The sequence below is a fragment of the Lynx rufus genome, unplaced genomic scaffold (genome assembly GCF_022079265.1).
Source record: "Lynx rufus isolate CCGP_SWC_20201006 ecotype Redwood Valley unplaced genomic scaffold, mLynRuf1.p SCAF_17, whole genome shotgun sequence".
Classification (NCBI taxonomy): domain Eukaryota; kingdom Metazoa; phylum Chordata; class Mammalia; order Carnivora; family Felidae; genus Lynx; species Lynx rufus.
The window spans coordinates 32,765,393-32,783,930 of NW_025814831.1; the positions used below are offsets into that span (position 1 = coordinate 32,765,393).

General features: G+C 47.0%; 1 protein-coding gene across 1 annotated transcript in view; it reads right to left on the reverse strand.

Annotated features, from left to right (window-relative positions):
* SMOC1 (SPARC related modular calcium binding 1) overlaps nt 1-18,538 on the reverse strand; it is a 156,045-nt gene that overhangs the window by 26,939 nt on the left and 110,568 nt on the right. Inside the window, 2 exon segments of the mRNA XM_047079746.1 lie at nt 5,064-5,144; nt 7,124-7,180. Coding sequence (XP_046935702.1) covers nt 5,064-5,144; nt 7,124-7,180 — 138 coding nt within the window.

Sequence of the window (18,538 nt, forward strand, 5' to 3'; positions counted from 1 at the left end):
GATATGTACCCTGACTTCTTCCAAAGCCATTTTACAAATAAACACAGAATGAGGATCCTCACACAGGGAAGAGATGGTATTTGACTTCTAGTAAACTGGAAGGAGCCAATTACAATACCTCAGCAGGACCTCTGGGTTCAGGTTTTCAGCAGCAGAGGCCAAAAGGAAAATGCTGGGCGCATGGTTTTTCTATCAACACCAAAAAGCATACAGACTCACCTACAGAAAAAAACCTTTGCTGTTCGAGCAAGTCCCAGATAGATGCTGGTCATACTTCCGCCCAGCACCCCTCTGTCTGAAGCAGATGGGGGGGGTGAGGGAACAAGACAGGGAAAGCTAATTTGAAAACAGGGCAATAATATACTGTGGGGCTGGGCTCTCTAGGGCCTGCAAACGTGTTTATGGCTCCTCTCTGCAAAGGGAAAGCTTGAGAAAGGCCTTTGTTGCTATGGAGAGAGCCATAGGGATGACCACCCTTCCCTGTCCCCAGCTCCCTTCTACTGGCCGTGAGTGGCCAAGACACCTGCAGAAGATAGATGGGCAGACATCCAGGAGGCCAGTTATAGAAATAAACATCAAGGGTTTGTTTTTATATAGATACTTTAAATGCTCACAAGCCCAGACCCGTCCTCGGCTGCTAACGTTAGCGGATTACTCATTCTTCCTTCCAATCACGTCATGTGCAAGGTTCCAGGTGGCTGTGGGGTATTTGCTCACAACGGCTACCGCTGGTTTCCCTGAGAGCTGTTTATTTTTCCAGGCCTCAGGTCATTACATCACCCCGCGGTTTCTGGGCAGGCCAAGAGTGCTGGTTTTGGGGGGGTGGGGGATCCGGCCGGGAGGTGCAATTGCCTCAGTGACCCCACATCCCAGTCACAGCAGCTGTCCCGGCAGGAGCTTCCTGGCGAGGAAGGAGCAATCCCAAATGCAGCCAAGGGAACCACAGCAGGCCCAGAGGAGCAACGCTCTGACACTGACACCGGCAGGTAAGGGTCAGGGGGCTGCAAACCCCTTACCTGCGACATGGATGGTGAGTTAGGCAAACGCTCCCACGTAGGAGGAGACGGGGTCGTTTTCATGACAAAACTTACAAGAAACGCATTCCACCCTGTGTCCCTGCTGACAGCTCTGTCTCCCGGAGACAGAGTTTCCACAAGACGCTGCCTTCGGGGACACCCGGAAGGAAGCTGTGCGGGACAAAGAGGCAAGGGAGGAAAAGCGAATCCTTCTGGATTTCACCCACAGTGCCAGGTTCTAGGGCCTTCCTGAAATCCCAGATGAGATCGTGAAAGAAGTTAACTAGGAAAGGTGGCAATAAAGGAACGAAACAGACGGATAAGGAAGAAGGGAAGTCAAATGACTCCACCAGTGGCCCCGAGAGCTAGCCACGTAGGGGCAGAGGGAAAGGGCCTGTGTGCCTTGAGGGCATTGCTATGCTGCTCCAAGAGAAGAGTTAAGGCTCACACGACCATACGTCCTGAGAGTATTTTCCCAGGCCAGAAAGCACAGAATTTTGTCATACTGGGGGGTGGGGGGGTGGAAATCAAGAGAGAGAGACTTTTGTAAATCACAACTGTAGGACAGTGTCTGCACCCAGTAAAATTAGAAGCCGTGGGATATGGCGTATGGGACGGAGAATGAGACAGCCTAGTTTTCGTCATTTCGTTAATCTCTCCGCTCTTTCCTATAAAAATGCAGATGACTAAAAAGACTTTTAAGTTCTAGTTATATCAAGAAATGCCTTAGTAGCTAGCCTCTGATACCAAAAACTCCGCAAGAGTTCGTATTTTCTTACAAAAGCAGAACAGAGTCTCTGGCCAACACTCATATGTGGGAACACACCTGCTCTCAGGTTCTAGGGTGTCGGCTGGCCAGGTACGTCGTCCTCCTGAAAGTGGGAGAGCTCCTGGTACAGCGGAGACAAGGATCCGAGAGAGAAGTCTGAAGAGGCAAACCCGTCAATGCCGAGGCTGCCAAGTACTCAACAGGCGACACTGACCATGGTGAACACAAGACAAAGCCTTAAAAACAAGGATCGACACCTCCAGGAGGAGAGAAGGAGACAGGATAAGTCTGCAGGCGTATGCGTCATGTTATTGCAAAGCTTCAGCTGCCCCGTGGAACCTCTCCAACATCAACAGTCCCCAGGCCAGAAAACAAACCTGGCGTCACAGGGTCTGAGTGTGAAAGACGGATGTTTGGGGTGTAGAGGGAACTGGGATGGCCTTCTTGCCTCCGAGAGCGAGTGGGAAGAGCTCTCACCTAGACTGGCTTCTGAGGCCCACTTCACCCTCCCCAGAGGTGGGGGCTGAAGCTCACCTAACCCAGAATCTTCTGGCAAACTCTGACGGGAAACCTGCCTCGGGGGCTTGACCCAGAGGCTCCAGTCCATAGCAGAGCCAGCACCCCAGAGATGAGTTATCATTAAGGTAGATCTGACTTCTCAACAAACCAAATGGAATAGCATGACCGGTGGCTAGCAGAGAAGCCATTCTTTTTTAAATCGTTTATGACACACCTACTATGTGTTAGGCATTTCATATATTGTTGAATCCTCAGAAAAACCCTGCAAGGCGCTAATACCTTTGTTTCACGTACGAACTTTCTCGAGGTCACTTAGCTCTCACGGGAAGCTAGCACTGGAAGCCAGGTCTATGCTATCCCATTTATTTACATATTGTCTATGGCCGTTTTTGTGCTGTGACAGTAGAGTTGAATAGGTGACAGACTGTCTGGCCTGCAAAACCTAAAATGTTTACTATCTGGCTGACCCTTTACAGGAAGCAGTTTGCTGGCCTTTGGCATATAGGAATGAAATAGAAGCATTTGGATGGGAATGTGTGCCTGGGGGTGTCTTTTTTGTGGTTTTTGGCCCCTCTCATAGACCAGGCAGAACGAAGGGCCATGCCTCCTGAGATGTTTCCCAACATGCCCAGGGAAGCCTGACTCAGCCCAGGAGCTCTGGGCAGCTTACGTAGCCCTGCCCAATCCCCACCCCCCACCCCCCAACATGAACCTTTGCCAAGCGCTAACATTCTGTTCTAGTGCACGCTCTCACAAATGAGAGGTCTGACTTTTGTGGGCAAGGGTAGGGGCTCATTTGTACGTAGAAGGTGGTAAACCTTGTAATGGCAACAGCATGGGCTTTGGTATCGGACAAACCTACAGACCTGGCCTGGGCTGAGTCAGGCTTCCCTGGGCACGCTGGGAAACATCTCAGGAGGCATGGCCCTTCGTTCTGCCTGGTCTATGAGAGGGGCCAAAAACCACAAAAAAGACACCCCCAGGCACACATTCGCATCCAAATGCTTCTATTTCATTCCCATATGCCAAAGGCCAGCAAACTGCTTTCTGTCACTTCCAGTGAGGTACCACAGGCACCAAAACCACCTCTCTTTGACTTATATTTGCCTGACAGCAAGAGGGGAGGTGGGAAAAGGTTCTGCAAAGAAGCTTTTGCTCACAATGACAGTCACACATTCTTTCCTGATTGAGAGATTCTCGCGGTAAGCAGTATCATTAATATTTCCATTGTTCCCTACCTACCATGATGATGAGAATGACAAAGATAGGTACTTACCGTTTATCCTGCACTTACTATCACTTAGCCAGGCACTGGTTAAGTTCCACACAGACAGTAACTCAGCTAACCTTTAACCACAGTCCCCTGAGGGAAAGATCATAATCCCAGGTGAGAACTGAGGCTCAGGGGCGGATTATGTGCCTTGACTGGGTCACTCACTAGTGTCGGAGCCAGGAAGCGAATGCAGGTTTTGCCGATTCCAACGTCTATGCTTTAACCATGGCACGATTGTGTCAAAGACTCTGGCCCACAGGATTCACAAGGTCTTCTTCCCACCCCACCATCCCATACCTCCATCTTTGATAAAAAAGGGAACCAGAGGGGCGCCTGGGTGGCTCAGTCGGTTGAGCGTCCGACTTCAGCTCAGGTCATGACCTGTGCTTACAGCTCAGGGCCTGGAGCCTGCTTCGGATTCTGTATCTCCGTCTCTCTCTGCCCCTAACCCATTAGCATTCTGTCTCTGTCTCCCTCAAAAATAAATAAAACATTAAAAAAAAATTAAAAAAAAAAAGGGAACCAAACACATGTAGCCCAAGTCACAGAGAAAATCAACCAATGCTGTATGGATCTACCTCATGGGCTAACTCACTTCATGCACTCAAGTTTCCCCACTACCACCTTTAGGACAAAGCTGGCATACAGATAAACCTAAAGGGGGCCAATGAGAGCCCACTCATTAATTAATGGTCTTGTAAAACTCTGCCCATCAGTTCAAAGGGATGTGTCTTTTGTTTATAGACCTTGATATCCATAAGGAAAAAATGATATGGCTGAAATGAAATTCACCAACCAGGCATAAATTATGCAGAGGGGCATTTCTCACAATGAGGTCTTAGGCTAAAAGAAGGATGATTTCCCCATGATAGAGATACAGATTGGGTTTGTTAATACATTTTCCTGTTGGTGGACTTCTGGTCTTTACTGATGGTAGATGAACTTTATTGCTTTTGTCTTCATTGATGATCAATGAACTCTACAAGTGAGTCCTACAAATCTAATCACCCTTCAAAAATTATCACCTTTCCACAAGGGGTTCAGCCAGCACCAAAACTTGACCACTCATAAGACCCTCAAAAGATCATATCAGGAAATACATGACTGTAAGCAGCCATTTTGAGCCTTAAAAAACACACAGAAGCAAGTCTCTTATGGCTTGAAGTCCAACTTTTCCATGCCAGGCCATTTTTAAAAATTCTCTGCCTGGCATATAAAGAGCCACTTGAAAGTATTAAAACATGTAGTCAAAAGATTTTTTTGCTAAAAGGATCAAATACTCATGAAAGACGATCCCTGACATACTAACTGAAGAAAATTAAAGTTGGAGGGGATTAACTCATCTAATCTCATTTTATAGCTGTAGAAATTGAAGATAAGACAGGTTAAAGGACTTGCCCAAGCCCACACAACAGGTAGTTGTGGAGTAACCACAGGGCAACCATAGGCGAATCGGCATGTATACAATCCCAGGCAGATCATTTACCTGAATTTCTTACATTGGTGTTGTTCAGTTTGGAGTCCTTGATTACCAAGTGCTTAATCCATAGAGTGGGGGCCGTAATTTCTGAAAAAAAAAAAAAAAAGAAGAAGAAGAAGGGAGAAAATAAAGTCTGGGCAAAGGGAGTAGATAACTTGTAGTGCAGCCCCCAGACTTCAGGAGCTTTTTCTGAAGCCTGGGGCATCAAGGCTTGGAGATTTCTCCCTCATTCCACATCCACTTTGTCCCAATGCCCTCTCCCTTCTCAGTAAGGAAGCTCCTCTACCCGCCAGCTCATAGGAGCCAACGAGGGCCTCCCATACTCAGAGGCAGAGTGGTCTAAGTCCAGAGGCGCTGAGCCGCTCCATCCAGGAATAAAAATATTATCCCAGGAGGTGAGGAGCATGGGCCCAGCCAAGTCTCTCTCAGCTGCTTCCCTGGAAGAAGATTTAAAGGGGATAAATCAACAAACGAATGCCAAACAAACCACAGAGACCATTTTGGAGGAAACGGCTGAGCCACAACAGATTTCAGCTTGCTGAGACTCTGTTCCACATGGGAAGGAAAGTGATGAGTCCAACGTGTGCATCAATACCTTTCCTAATGGATTCTCACTGAACAGAGGCTGAATCCCTCCATCCAGAGAGCTTGGGGGAACCTCTAGGGCCTTCATGGCTTGGGTCGCTCAGTGGACAAGTGGTATGGGAATCAGGAGAACCCTGATCAACTTTAGAGTCATGAAGTCTTCAGTGGGATTGTTGGGGCGATCTCCCAAGGTGACACGGTCTCCACCTCCCACCTGATCCCCCAGGATCCCAGACCTGCCAATAATCCAGGAGATTTGTGGATCACAGAAACATCTGAATTTCTAGGCATGAACACACGTATGTTCCACTAAATGACCAGTTGTAAAGGACAGCTCACATTCAATCCTATCTAGAGTTGAGCCTGTGCTAGAGACATCCCTAGCCACAGTACCAACCAATGGCATAATTTCTTTTTACTCCTGTCTCCCTGTCCAGTCTCGTGATTTAGGCCTGGATACACTCAGCCGAAAGCTGCTCAGAGGTCGCTGCATGTTGCACTCAGAGTCAAACCTCATTGTCAGACTTTCTAGAAATTGCACTCTGCCAAGCTTCCTGCTCTTCTTCATGGGAACTTGGAGTACACAGCAAAGCATCCTGAAGAATGCAGGCCAGGAGCAACCCAAGCTCAAAGAGAGGCCAGCCTTCTGCACTCCACGCCTCACCTGTCATTCCTCATACCTCCAGGGACATCCAGCCTCTATCTTGCTACCAGCCACACTATTTCTCTTGCCCTAGAATTCTTCTCTTACAAACGTCTTGACTCAGCTCTCACGGTCCAACTTAGCTAAACCAGGTCCACTAACCAATCCCTTTCCCCCTACTTTCCTACAATACCCCATCCCCACCATATGCTCCCCTCCCCACCACCCCAACTACAATGCCCTGATTCTTCCCATCTCCTTTCAAGATCCAGTCCACGTTCCATCTCTTGACACAGTCTTTTCCCAGACCATGGTGATCTCTTTCTCCCTTAAATGTCCATTATAATAAAAACTGAGACCGTGTAATTTAACACATAAAGTTCTCTGATAGTTGCCATTGTCTTGAGAGCAAAGGCTTCATCTCATCTAATCCTCCATTGTCCCCCACAGGCCTAGCACAACGCTGGGCACAGAGAAGGAACTTGTGAGTGTCGGTTCATCTACTGAAGGGACAGTGCTGGCCTGTCTTTCTCAGCCATGGCTCCTTGGTCTTGGCAGCTCAAAGGGTCCATCCAGGCTGTGTTATTGTTGGACATCAGCAGCCAGGCAGGAAGCCTGGCTAGAACAGAGGACCTTTCCAGAAGTAGAGAGTGTACCAGTTCCTGGGAGGATTTGCATTTTTTAAAAGGTTAAAACAACCCAGACTAAACTGGGAAAAAATTGAAATTAAAAAAGAAAAAACTAATAATAAAGCTTACACAAACATCCAAAGAAAGGATGTTCCTCAAATCTAAACACGGGTGGGAGAATTAGAGTCGTAAGTAATAAAAGAGCTTACCATCTCCATCGAATACTGGCTGAGTCTCCATCGTGGGTGTCGGCTTAGACCCGTCATCTGAATTGAGGGTTAAAAAGAATCGAAAAGAGACTACCATTATTGAGGTAAATACTATCTACTCTCCAGCACTGTTGAATGGTTGGGGTTTGCACATGGCCCGGCCAAGTCCCAGTGAAGAGACCAAAGAGAAAGGAAAGATAGAAAGCAAGAACAGGAAGGAAAAAAGAACCACAGAGACACGCCAAGAGTAAGACAAACCCAGCTGTGTGTTCACCATTCCAGGGGAGGGACAAAAGGGAGCTCAACTGTCATGGCTTTGGAGGGCCCTCCCTCACTAACCTGCACGTACCAGCATGATGACTCTGTCAGCCCTGGTCCTCCCCACAGGAAAACTGAGTTGGGGGGCAGGCATCTTCCCCAGGAGCCCTGGGTTTTGCCCAGGCAGGTTAGGATAAGGTTAGCATACTTGGTGGCATAAAATTCTGGTGTCCCCAGTTCTGTCCTGCCCTCTTATGAAAGGTACCAGCATAGTACCTAGTGGCCCTCGTTGAAGAGCTTCAGGAAAACACCAGACCGTGGTGCTATTCCCTCTTGAACACCTAGCTATTTCTCTGGCCTCACCTAAAAGGGAAGAGAAGAGCAGGTGGGCCCATCCTGTCTCCAGGATGCCAAAGTGAAGAGAATCAGGAACGCTTAGAACATTTTTTTAACTGTGAAACATCATGCCCTCCAATTCCCAGTGAGGTGGGGGCAAACAAAATGGAAGGGGATGTGGCAAACTGCACCCTGGATTTGTTCTGAAATTTGTACCAGAGATGATGGGAGCAGGAGGTGCCCAGTAACAAAACGCTAATCTACATCATTCCAGCAACATTGGCAGCTCCCTGCGGGGCAAGACCCTCTGTGGGTCAGGAGCGAGTGAAGACTTTACCCACCTTTCAGGACTCTTGAGTTTTTTTCATCAAGATCCCCAACCTTAGTGTCGGGCAGTGTCTCTCAACCTCTTTTCATTATCGCCCACCTAGACCTTCTCTCTTTTTTTTTTTTTAAATCATCTACCTAATGAACTATCAATAACACAGGTACACTGTGTTTCTGTTGATGTGGTGTATGTATAGCTGTGCTTTCTATGTAAAAAGAGCAAAGAGTTCTTTTTCCTCCTGCCGCCCCCAATCCATTTTCACCTGCTTGGTATCTCTGCCCCCATTGAGAATGCATAGATGAGAGATTTCTCTGTGTTCTCCCTGGGCGGGGGTGGGGGAAGAAGAACCCCAGGGTCTCAGGCAGTGTGATGATTACACCATCCCCCAGAAATCTTCTACGACCGAACACTCTATTCTCCAAGCATCGACTATTTTGTTGTCATTTTATTCAATCAGTCATTTATTTCTATTTGCTTGCTTGTTTTGCCAATGGCTCTTATTTTTAAGCTTTCGGTTTTGTTTGCTTATTTTAGCAGAAGAATAATTCACATGCAGTATTGTATTCGTTTCAAGCATACAGCCTACAGTAAGGCTAGTGACTATCTGTCACCACACCAAGTTGTTACACTATTATTGACTATATTCCCTATGCACGTTACATCCCCGTATCTTATTTGTTTCATAACCAGAAGGTGGTACCTCTTAATCCCCTTCACCTATTTCATTAACTATGGAGAATGCAAGTTCTCAGATAGTCTCTGCGACGCCAGTCAGATCACCCATAATAACAACCCTCCACCATTTGGAGCTCCCGAGACCTTTGGCCGACTTCCCTGCATCTTATCAAGGAGGGAGGAAGAACACAGAGTTCTGATCCCTTTCTTGCACCAACACCCCACCCTTGGGATCTTAAGACTGGAGAGCTATAGAGACCCTAATCGTGGCTGGAGGCTGAGGCCAGCAATCCGACAGTTGTGTGACACCTGACCCTGCTATTATTCCCCTGTGCTGACACCAAGACCCCACTCCGACAGGGGCCAAGGCGATCCCCAACTATGTGACAATCATTCCAGGGAACGAGATATAGCAGAGGGAGAGGAGTTAACTAGCTGGACATCTTATTTGCCTCACACTGGAGTCCTGAACAGGCATCTTTTGATGCAAAACTGTGGAAGTTTGATCTGGAAGTCATTGAGGGAGAATAAACACAGAGCAGCACCACACAATGTCATTTTGTTTAATAGCATCACTTCCCCTGACTCCATTAACACCTCCTTCCATTGAATTCAATGAGCCACTGAATGAAGTCTTTTGGCAGCTGCAATGCACATTTGGTTGCTCCTGCCGGATGCAGAGTTCACAGTCTAAATAGCCTAGTGTGGTGTGCTCGGCCTCTCCACACCGGGTGGCTTCACTTTAGAAGTCTTAAGGGCAACAAAGGGAAAGTGAGAAATCAAACATTCCCAGGAGGGCAACGGTGAGAACCCAAGTGAAAAGCGGTTCATGCAGCATTTTCGTATTCAACTAAGATCCTCCCGTATTCCAAGAGCTGTAACTCTCTCTGGAGCAGGATAAGAGAAAGCATTCTGCTTATTTCGCCCGTCATCCAGATGAGAGTCTGGGACTGCCCATCTGGTGTAGCAATCAGCAGAGGTCTGTTGCTCAAGGAGAGGAAGAAGTGTTTCCAGTCTCCCCAGGGGAAGTTCTGCACTTCTGCAGGCCAAGGACCTCCGCGATTACCCAGATGCAGGCCCAGAGCCCACATCGCATGAAGCCACGTGCAGGGAGTGGATCTTCCTGCAGCGTAGGGTCACCAAGGGTGAAGAGATACAGCTGCGCTGCCACAATGGAGGCCCTAGATGGAAATCTTTATGAAGTGAGAAAAGACAAAGTGCCCTGCCACCAGGAGAGCCACCTGTGAAACTCAGCTGCCCAAAGGCTGAGAAGCCAAGCCAAAGCCAACAGGACCCTCTGACCATCATCTCCGGGCACCTGGGCACCTGGCTTCCAACCCAGCAAACAAGCGCACCCTTCTACCAAACATAGGTCCAAGGCCTGGGTCCAAGGTCCACATCAGTGCTGCTTCCTGGCAAGCCTTGGGACAATACCAGGTCCCACACTGGGCCCCGGGGAGAGGGAAAAGCTTCCACTCAATTCCCCAGTCTCTAGTGGGGTCACACTCCAGATTCTGGCTTTACATCCCATAAACTGAAAACTGAACCCTGCACTTTTCTTCTCTGGGCAGGGATATCCTCTTCTAAAAATGAAGTATGCCTGCCTTCCCAGTCTCAGGATACTGTGCAGGAGTAAGGACTTTAAAGGCCTTAGGACACTAAGTATGGGCAAGGACTTTAAAGGTATAAATACCACGAGAATAAACCATTTTATCCAACCACTTACTTTTAAAATTGGATTTACAAAATTAAAATCCTATCAAAGTTTTTAATTAAAAAAATAAAGTAAACCTTACAACTCAGTTAGAAGATGAACAGCCTAATTTTAAAGTGGACAAAATATCTTAATAGACATTTCACCAAAGAAGATGCATAGACAGCTAATGGATACATGAAAAGATGCTCAACGTCATTAGTTGTCAGGAAAATGCAGATTAAGACCACAATGAGGTGCTACTATGAACCTGCTAGAATAGCTAAAATTTAAAAAAATAGAAAATACCAAATGTTGGCAAGGATGCAGAGAAACTGAAACCTTCATTCATTGCTGTGGAGTAGCCATGTTGGAGAACGGTTTGGCAATTTCTTTTTTTTTTTAATTTATTAAAAATGTTTAAAAAACATTAGACACAGAATCTGAAGCAGGCTCCAGGCTCTGAGCCATTAGCACAGAGCCCGACGCAGGGCTCGAACTCACGAACCATGAGATCATGACCTGAGCCAAAGTCAGACGCTTAACAGACTAAGCCACCCAGGTGCCCCTGTTTTTGCAATTTCTTTAAAATGTTAAACATAAACTTATCATTCTACCAGACATTCCACTCTTGAGAAGCCAACCAAGAGAAAGAAAAACATGTCCACTCAGAGGCATGTATGCCAATATCCATAGCAGCATTATGTGTATAGCCTCAAACTGGAAACAATCCAAATGTTTGTCGACTGGCGAACACATAAACAAATGGTGATATATCCAGATGATGGAATATTACTCAGCAATGAAAAAGAATGAATTACTAATACGTGTGACAATATAAACCTCAAAAGCATTATACTAAATGAAAGAAGCCATAAGCCATGTGCAAATACTACATATTGTATGATTCCACTTCTATGAAATGCCTAGTAAAGATCAGCCCATAGAGATAGACAGCAGCTGTGTAGTTGCCTAGGACTGGAGGAGGCAGTGGGTTATAACTATAAATGGGTACAAGGTTTCTTTTTGGAACGATGGAAATGTTCACCAGTAATGGCTGCACAACGCTCTGTGCTAAATCCAGTGAACTGGACGTTTATGATGGGTAAATTTTATGGCATGTAATTATGCTTCAATAAAGCTGTTAAAACAAAAGGGGAGGTAGTGCTGTTATTTCAGTGATTCTTAATCTGGGTGGAGACCCTCCCATGTACTTTAAAGAAAAACGTATCTGAAATCTCAGTTTACATATATGCACAGGACGATGTGATGCCTGATGCTCATTGTCGGTGGTTCTTTTGGACCTCAAATAGTAAGACTTTAGTTCTCTTTAATACCACAATACTCTTCCAGAACAAGGAGAAGAGGAGAGAACACTGGGGAAAAAAAAAAAAAAAAGCCAATTCAAAGATTATCACTTTCTTCCAGGCCAAAAAAAGAAAAAAAAAAATTAAGTTTGGAAACACAAAAAAAGTAAAAAAATAAAACAATTAAAAAAACAAGGCAAGCTTACACGAATGAATGAATGAATGAATGAGGCAAACCTGACAGAGCATCTCAAGGATAACGTCAAGATCAGCAATAATGGTACCACATTTTGCAACACTCGAGTTTTTGGCAGGTGGTTTTCCTCATCTGTTCTCACCACTGGCCAGCACAGAGGAAGCCACCAGGCAGATAAAAAGAGATCGAGTCTTGGGGATAGAAAGTGATGTGCTCAAGCCCCAAAGGAGTGAGCAGCAGTGGAAATGGCCCAGCCCCAGGGCCCTGGCAATTTCTTCAACCCCCAGCCATGCCTCGGCCTCGAGGTGCGGCCCCAGAGAGTTACAGCCCCACACGGGCTCTGCAAGGCTGTCGAGACAGTGGGTTTGTGTGACAGCACGATTCCTTGCCCTGCGAGAAGGCCTGGCCCACGCACAGACAGCTGGAAGTCACTTCGACCCCCGATGACACCGTTCAAAGCCTCCTCTGTTTGGCTTTTTGATTCCTGATTGACACTCGCTGGCAAGTGGAGATAAATGCGGGCTGAGGACAATGTTGATCCGCTCTGACTATTCTCAGCGAAAGACTTTTCAGAATAACAAACAAAACAAAACAAAAACTCAAAAACATTGGTGTGCTTAAGGGATTGAATAGAGCCCAAGAGGTCCAGGGAAGCAGGGCCGCGCCTTTCAAGGCGCTGGCAAGTCCATTGAGGAGTTAATTGTTTGGGTGTACAATGAGTTTATTCTGACCACATACAAAGAGCTTTCTCTTCCAGGTCCTTCAAAAGCAAATGTGTCAAAGGGGCCAGAGGAGGAATCTGTATTAATGGCATCTCTTGGGGTCTCTGAGACTGAGGAGCCTTGGAGAATGAAGAAAAAAGAAATCACCACCCCCCTCCTGAGATTCGGAAGGTCTCTCAGTGATCCCAAGTCCCCCTTGGATTCTTGGGCTCTGCCCAAACCATGTCCATCACGGGTCACGCTCCCTCTTGAATTCTTTTTAGGCTGCCATTGGTCATCTTTTCCAAAGACACAGAGATAAACTTCAGCCTGGTGGAACTGGAAGGTTCGCGCTTTTGAAGGGACCACATTTACACCAGAGCCACCAACCCCTTCAGTGTGTTACTCAGAGACCTTGTGTAGAAGTTGAAATGATGTAATCTGGGCATCACAGGGAGACAACAGTGCCTGTTTGCGAAAGTCCTGTAAGGCACCGGCCCAAATCATACCAGGAGGAGGATGGAATTTTAGTCAACCTCAACATTTCCTAAGATGCATGTCCCATGACCACAAGGCTCGGAAATGTACTGTGAGCTTTCCTAATCCTGACCTTTGAGAACAGAGGTTATCTGGGCCCTTCAGGTCCTTTCCAGAGCAAGAGATCAATGTTTTGCATTCCATCTACCCACCTGCACACTCCCTCCCAAAAGAAGTAAAAACAAGCTTAAAGTGGTCTTTTTGCAAACAATTCCCTAAGTCCTCAAGCTCCACATTCCCATGAATAAGAGTAAAAACATGATGCTGGTGGAAAAAATAGACCAGACATGGAAGAAGAAGAGGAGAAAAAGGAACAGGGAGTGGAGCGGGGAGAGTAGGGAGAAGGAGCCACCAGTGGCAAAGTCAGTTCAGAGCTGGGTGCACAAAGAGAACTGTGCTGATTTTTTTAACTCTTTATTTTGAAATGATGATGGGTTCCCAGGAAACTGTAGAAATAATACAGTACGCTTCACCCAGTTTCCCCAGGGGTAACATATTTATAGTTAACACAAATATATAGGTAACCTGAAATTATATAGGTAACCTCATTATTGTACAATATCAGAGTCAGGGCACTGATACTGGTGAAATCCACAGAGCTTATTCACACTCCACCAGTTTTACACGTACTTATTTGCGTATATGTGTGTGTGGGGGGGGGTGTAATTCTATGCAATTTTATCCATGTGCAGATTCATGTAACCACCATCAATAAAACACAGAACGAGTTCATCACCACCAAGATCTCCCTTTATAATCACACTTCCCTTCGTGCACCCCATCTCTCACTCCTGGCAACCACTAATCCTTTCTCTGTCTCTATAATTTTGTCCTTTCTAGAATGTTCTCTAAATGGAATCATACAGTATATGACCTTTGGAAATCAGCTTCTCTCACTTCGCATAATGCCCTTGAGATCTATCCAAGCCATAGTTGTGCATACCGACAGTTTATTTCCTCCTATGGCTGAGTCGTACAGGCACCATTGTGTTTCACCCACTGAAGGATGCCTGCGTTGTTTCCCTCTTTGATTACTACAGGTAAAGCTGCCATGATCGCCCCCGCACAGGTTTTTGTGTACGCGCAAGTTCTCTTTTCTCTGGAATAAATGCTCACGAGTGCAATTGCCAGACTATATGGTAAATGGATGTTTAGTTCTTTACTTTGTAAAGAAACTTCCAAAGTATTTTCCAGAGTGGCTGTATCATTTTGCATTCTTACCAATAATGCATGAAGGACCCAGTCTCACCACAGCCTTTGGTACTGTCACTATTTTTTATTTTAGCTCTTCTAACAGGTGCACAGTGATACCGTATCATGATCTTACTTTGCATTTCTTTTTGGTTAATGATGTTGAGCATCTTTTTTGTGTGTTTATTTGCCCCCTGCATAGATGCTCTTGTGAAATGTCTATTCGTGTATTTTGTTGAGTTTCTGAGAGTTCTTTACATGTCCTAAGTAGAAGTCCTATGTCATATATGTGGTTTGTAAGTATTTCCTCCCCGTCTGTACTTTTTTTTTGTTCTCTTAACAAGATCTTTCAGAGCGAGTTCTTAACCCCAATTAGGTCCAATTTGTCAATTTCTTAGATCATGTGTTAGTTGTTCTAAGACACAAAAGCTCTAGGTTCACCTAGCTGTGATTTCTTCTAAACGTTTTAAGAGTTTTTACATTTTACATTTCGGTCCGAGGTCCATTTTGAATTAATTTTTGTATAAGTTGTGAGGTTTGGGGTTTTCTGTTTTTGCCTATGGATGTCCAGTCACTGTGGTGCCTTCTACCTTGGAACTACTTGTACACCTTAGTCATGTCAGTTGGCCATAGAAGTGCAGGCCTGGGTTCTTTGCTCTGTTCCATTCATCTCTGTGTCTATCCCTTGGCCAAGGCCACACTGTCCTGATTACTACAGCAGTATAAGTCTTAATCAGAGTACTAGGACGTCAACTTTGTGACATTCTGGAAAAGGCAAAATTATGGAGACAGTAAAAAGACCAGGGGTTGCCAGGGGTGGGGAGTGGGGGTGAAAAGGCATATACAGGCAGAGCACAGAGGATTTTTAGAAGAGTGAAGCAACTCTGATACTATAACGGTGGATATATGTCATTATACATTTGTCCATTCCCATAGAAAGTAAAACACCAAGAGTGACCCCTAATGTAAACTATGGACTTTGGGTGATAATGATGTGTCAGTGAAGATTCACTAATTGTAACAAATGTGCCACTCTGGTGCAGATGTTGATAATGGGGGAGTCTGTGCCTTTATCAGGACAGGGGCTATATGGGAAATCTGTGCACTTTCCTCTTAATTTTGCCACGAACCTAAAAGCGCTCAAAAAAAAAAAGTCATTTTTAAAATAGGAAATGAAACAAACATATCTAAAAGGGGAGAGGTCAGAGCATTTGTTCAGAAGAACACAGGGAATTATGAGTTGGAAATTCATAACGAGACATGGAGGAGTAAAGCACTAAAGATCTCTTTGTTTAAAAAAAATCAGATAGAATGGTCCCTCCCACGTAATTTTTCGTTTCAAGATTGTTTTACCTCTTCTAGCTCCGTTGCCTTTCCGTAGAAACTTTACAACAAGCTGCTTTTGAATCTCAGTTTTCTTTCAGCAGTCACAAAATTGGGAGAGGAGGACCTGAGAGCCGCCCCTCCCCTGGGAGCTCCATGGCACTCAGAGCTAGCGATAAGTGGTTCAGACATGGTCCTGAGGCCTTTGCACCCACTGGCTGAAATCCCTGCCTCTATCCAGGTTGCTGGGCCACGCCTGGAACTGAACTCACTCAGTCAAGGGACAGTGTAGTCTCGATGGCCTGACAATTTCTGAGCCTTCACCTGCACTCCGGGGGGTCCCACAAAGGTACCAGGCAGAGGGATCAAGAACTTGTGAGTGGGCCATGCTCATCCCAGGCAGCCTCCTCCGAGGGCCTTTCCTGAGAGGCTCTGGCCATGGGAACTACCAACCAGGGCTGCTTGAAGGGGTCACCTGCTTTGCCTCCCTGCCCAGGTGACAGCTTCCCAGCATCTAGATGTCTGTGCTCCCTGGGAGGCTTTACCTCCATCTGAAGATAACCTCTGTAAGAAGAGGCTAAGAACCATTAGAATGGCTCCACAGGGTAAGGCCAGGACTCTCATCATGTTACTTGTCACTGGGTCCTCAGTGACTGCAACGAGCCTGACACTTAGGAAGCTCTCAATAAATATCTGTTGAATAAAAGAATAAGAAGCCAAGTAGATACACCGAAGGTTACTAGTAACACCAGGGACTCATAAGGATCTATGACTAGGAGGCTTTTCCAGATGCCTAAACCCCATTTCCTCTCCGGTCCTCGGAAGTGGGGATATGGCAGGGATTCAAACTCTCTGTTTAGTAGCCTCCACACATAGTTTTCTTTCAGAGACCCCAGAATAGGGACTGAGACGGAGGGCCAGGATTGAGTGCCATGAGCCAACTGGGGGGTGGGGCAGGAAAGAGATACAGCACACGCATGAGCGCTCAAACACACCCAGGCACACCCCTCTGCAACCGAACCCCACAAAGCAGGTACACGGAGGTGCCAGGCTTGGTCAGGGCAGCTCGGGACACCAGCAAACAGCGGCAACACACATGCAGAGAGCAAAAAACCGCCTCTCGCGGGCCTGGAGCTGCCGAGGCACAGTTCTGTTTCAGCAGGCACCGTATCAGAGAGAATGCTTCTCCCTGGGGAAATCTGATGTGAGCAGAGGCCCGACCCCTAGAGGTCAGCAGCTGCCCGTCTCCAATCAAATCCAGCCCCAGACGGTGGGCAGTCAGACTTTTGCCATCTGACGACAATGCCGACAGGTCGACTACTGACCCAGCCTCTCCTTCAGTGCTGGGGGAAGAGAAAAGAGAGGTAGCTGGGAAGAGGTTAAAGTCATCTGAGCAGGAACGATGCTCCGCTTGTGGAATGTTCTGAGACAGCCAGCCTCGCACACCTCAGCTAGGCTCAGGGCGGCGAGGTGAACCTCCTTTAGGTGTGCCGATCACAGGAGGGCCGCGGCTGGAGGCCACACAGTCCCCTTTGCCTGGGGACTGCCAGACCCTGCCCTAAGCACATCCCTCAGCCCTGAATGAGAGCTCTGCTTCATCCACCACCGCAGCGATAGGTCCTCTGAGCCGGCACCAACCTGTAGACCAGGCTCCGTGAAAGATTCTAAACACTGAGATGCAGAGAGGGACCCACGATAAATAACTGTGACTCACTGTTTACTGAGAGCACACAGTATGGAGCAGCTCAGGGGGGATAACAAGTCTCCACAAATTAAAGGTGGGTTGGGTTTTGGGAGTACTGCCCCTCTCCAACACTGGCTTGACAAGTACAGAAGTCTGTGCAGAAAATGCAGGCAGAGCCTGCTAATGTTTTCATTTTTCTCTCACTTTCCTTAAACAGCTAAATCCTAGACCTCTTACAAGTAGGAAATACTCAAACTGCAGAAAACTCCTGACGGCCCTCAACTTTCACTCGCTGTGCACAGAAGCACCAGCCCGGGATCTCCGTGGTCCTGGGTGCACAGAAGAAAGCTCCCAGAGAACTGGCAGAAAGAATTTTACAAATGCTCTCCGGCCCTCACCCCCTAGAGGCTGAGAACTCCCCTCCTGCACCTCACAAGCAATCAAGCCCAGGACCAGTCCCTGACTCCGTATTCAGCAATCCTGGAAGCTCCCCAAATCGTCCACTTTCATTAGCATCAAGACCCCAGAAAGAGGCACCTCGGGAAAATCTGCAAGTCTTGGTTGGCCGGGAAAATCTGCTCTGGGTAAATTCATGATCTCTAAACGCATTTTGCCTCCCAGCCTCTGCCCAGCTGTCCTTCGACCTGCTTCGGTTGAAACCAAAAATTTATCTCTACCTCAGCTTCTGCGGCCTCCAACTGTTTTAGCAGCAGATTGTCAGAGCTCAAGGGCGGCCTTCTTCCTCTCTTCTGATAGTCCTCTGAAGCACCAATAACACACATGTGGAGGCACGTGTGCCCCCCCAGCTCCCCCTCACCCCCCCCCCCCCCACCGCATCACTCTTCAAGGGCAAGGACCAAAGGAGAAGAAGGGGAGGGGAGCCAAGATGGGAGTGCCCCAGATCAATGGATATTTGAAACTCAAACACATGGCCCGGGACCTACACTGCACGTGTTAATTACCACACATGTGCCCATAAAGGGGTCCGTGAAACACAAGGGGCCCAAAGAACAGAGCGAGGAAAGGACATTCCAAGGGATTAAGTAAATAGTCTGAAGTTCTGACCCTCCTCCCCTCCCAGAGCACGTGCATCTGGGTAAGATAACAGCGCCTCCCTCCCTCCTTCCCCCACTTCTCCCCTCGGGCCTCACACCTGTGGACCCAGGAGCCGCAACCCAGGCCTCCT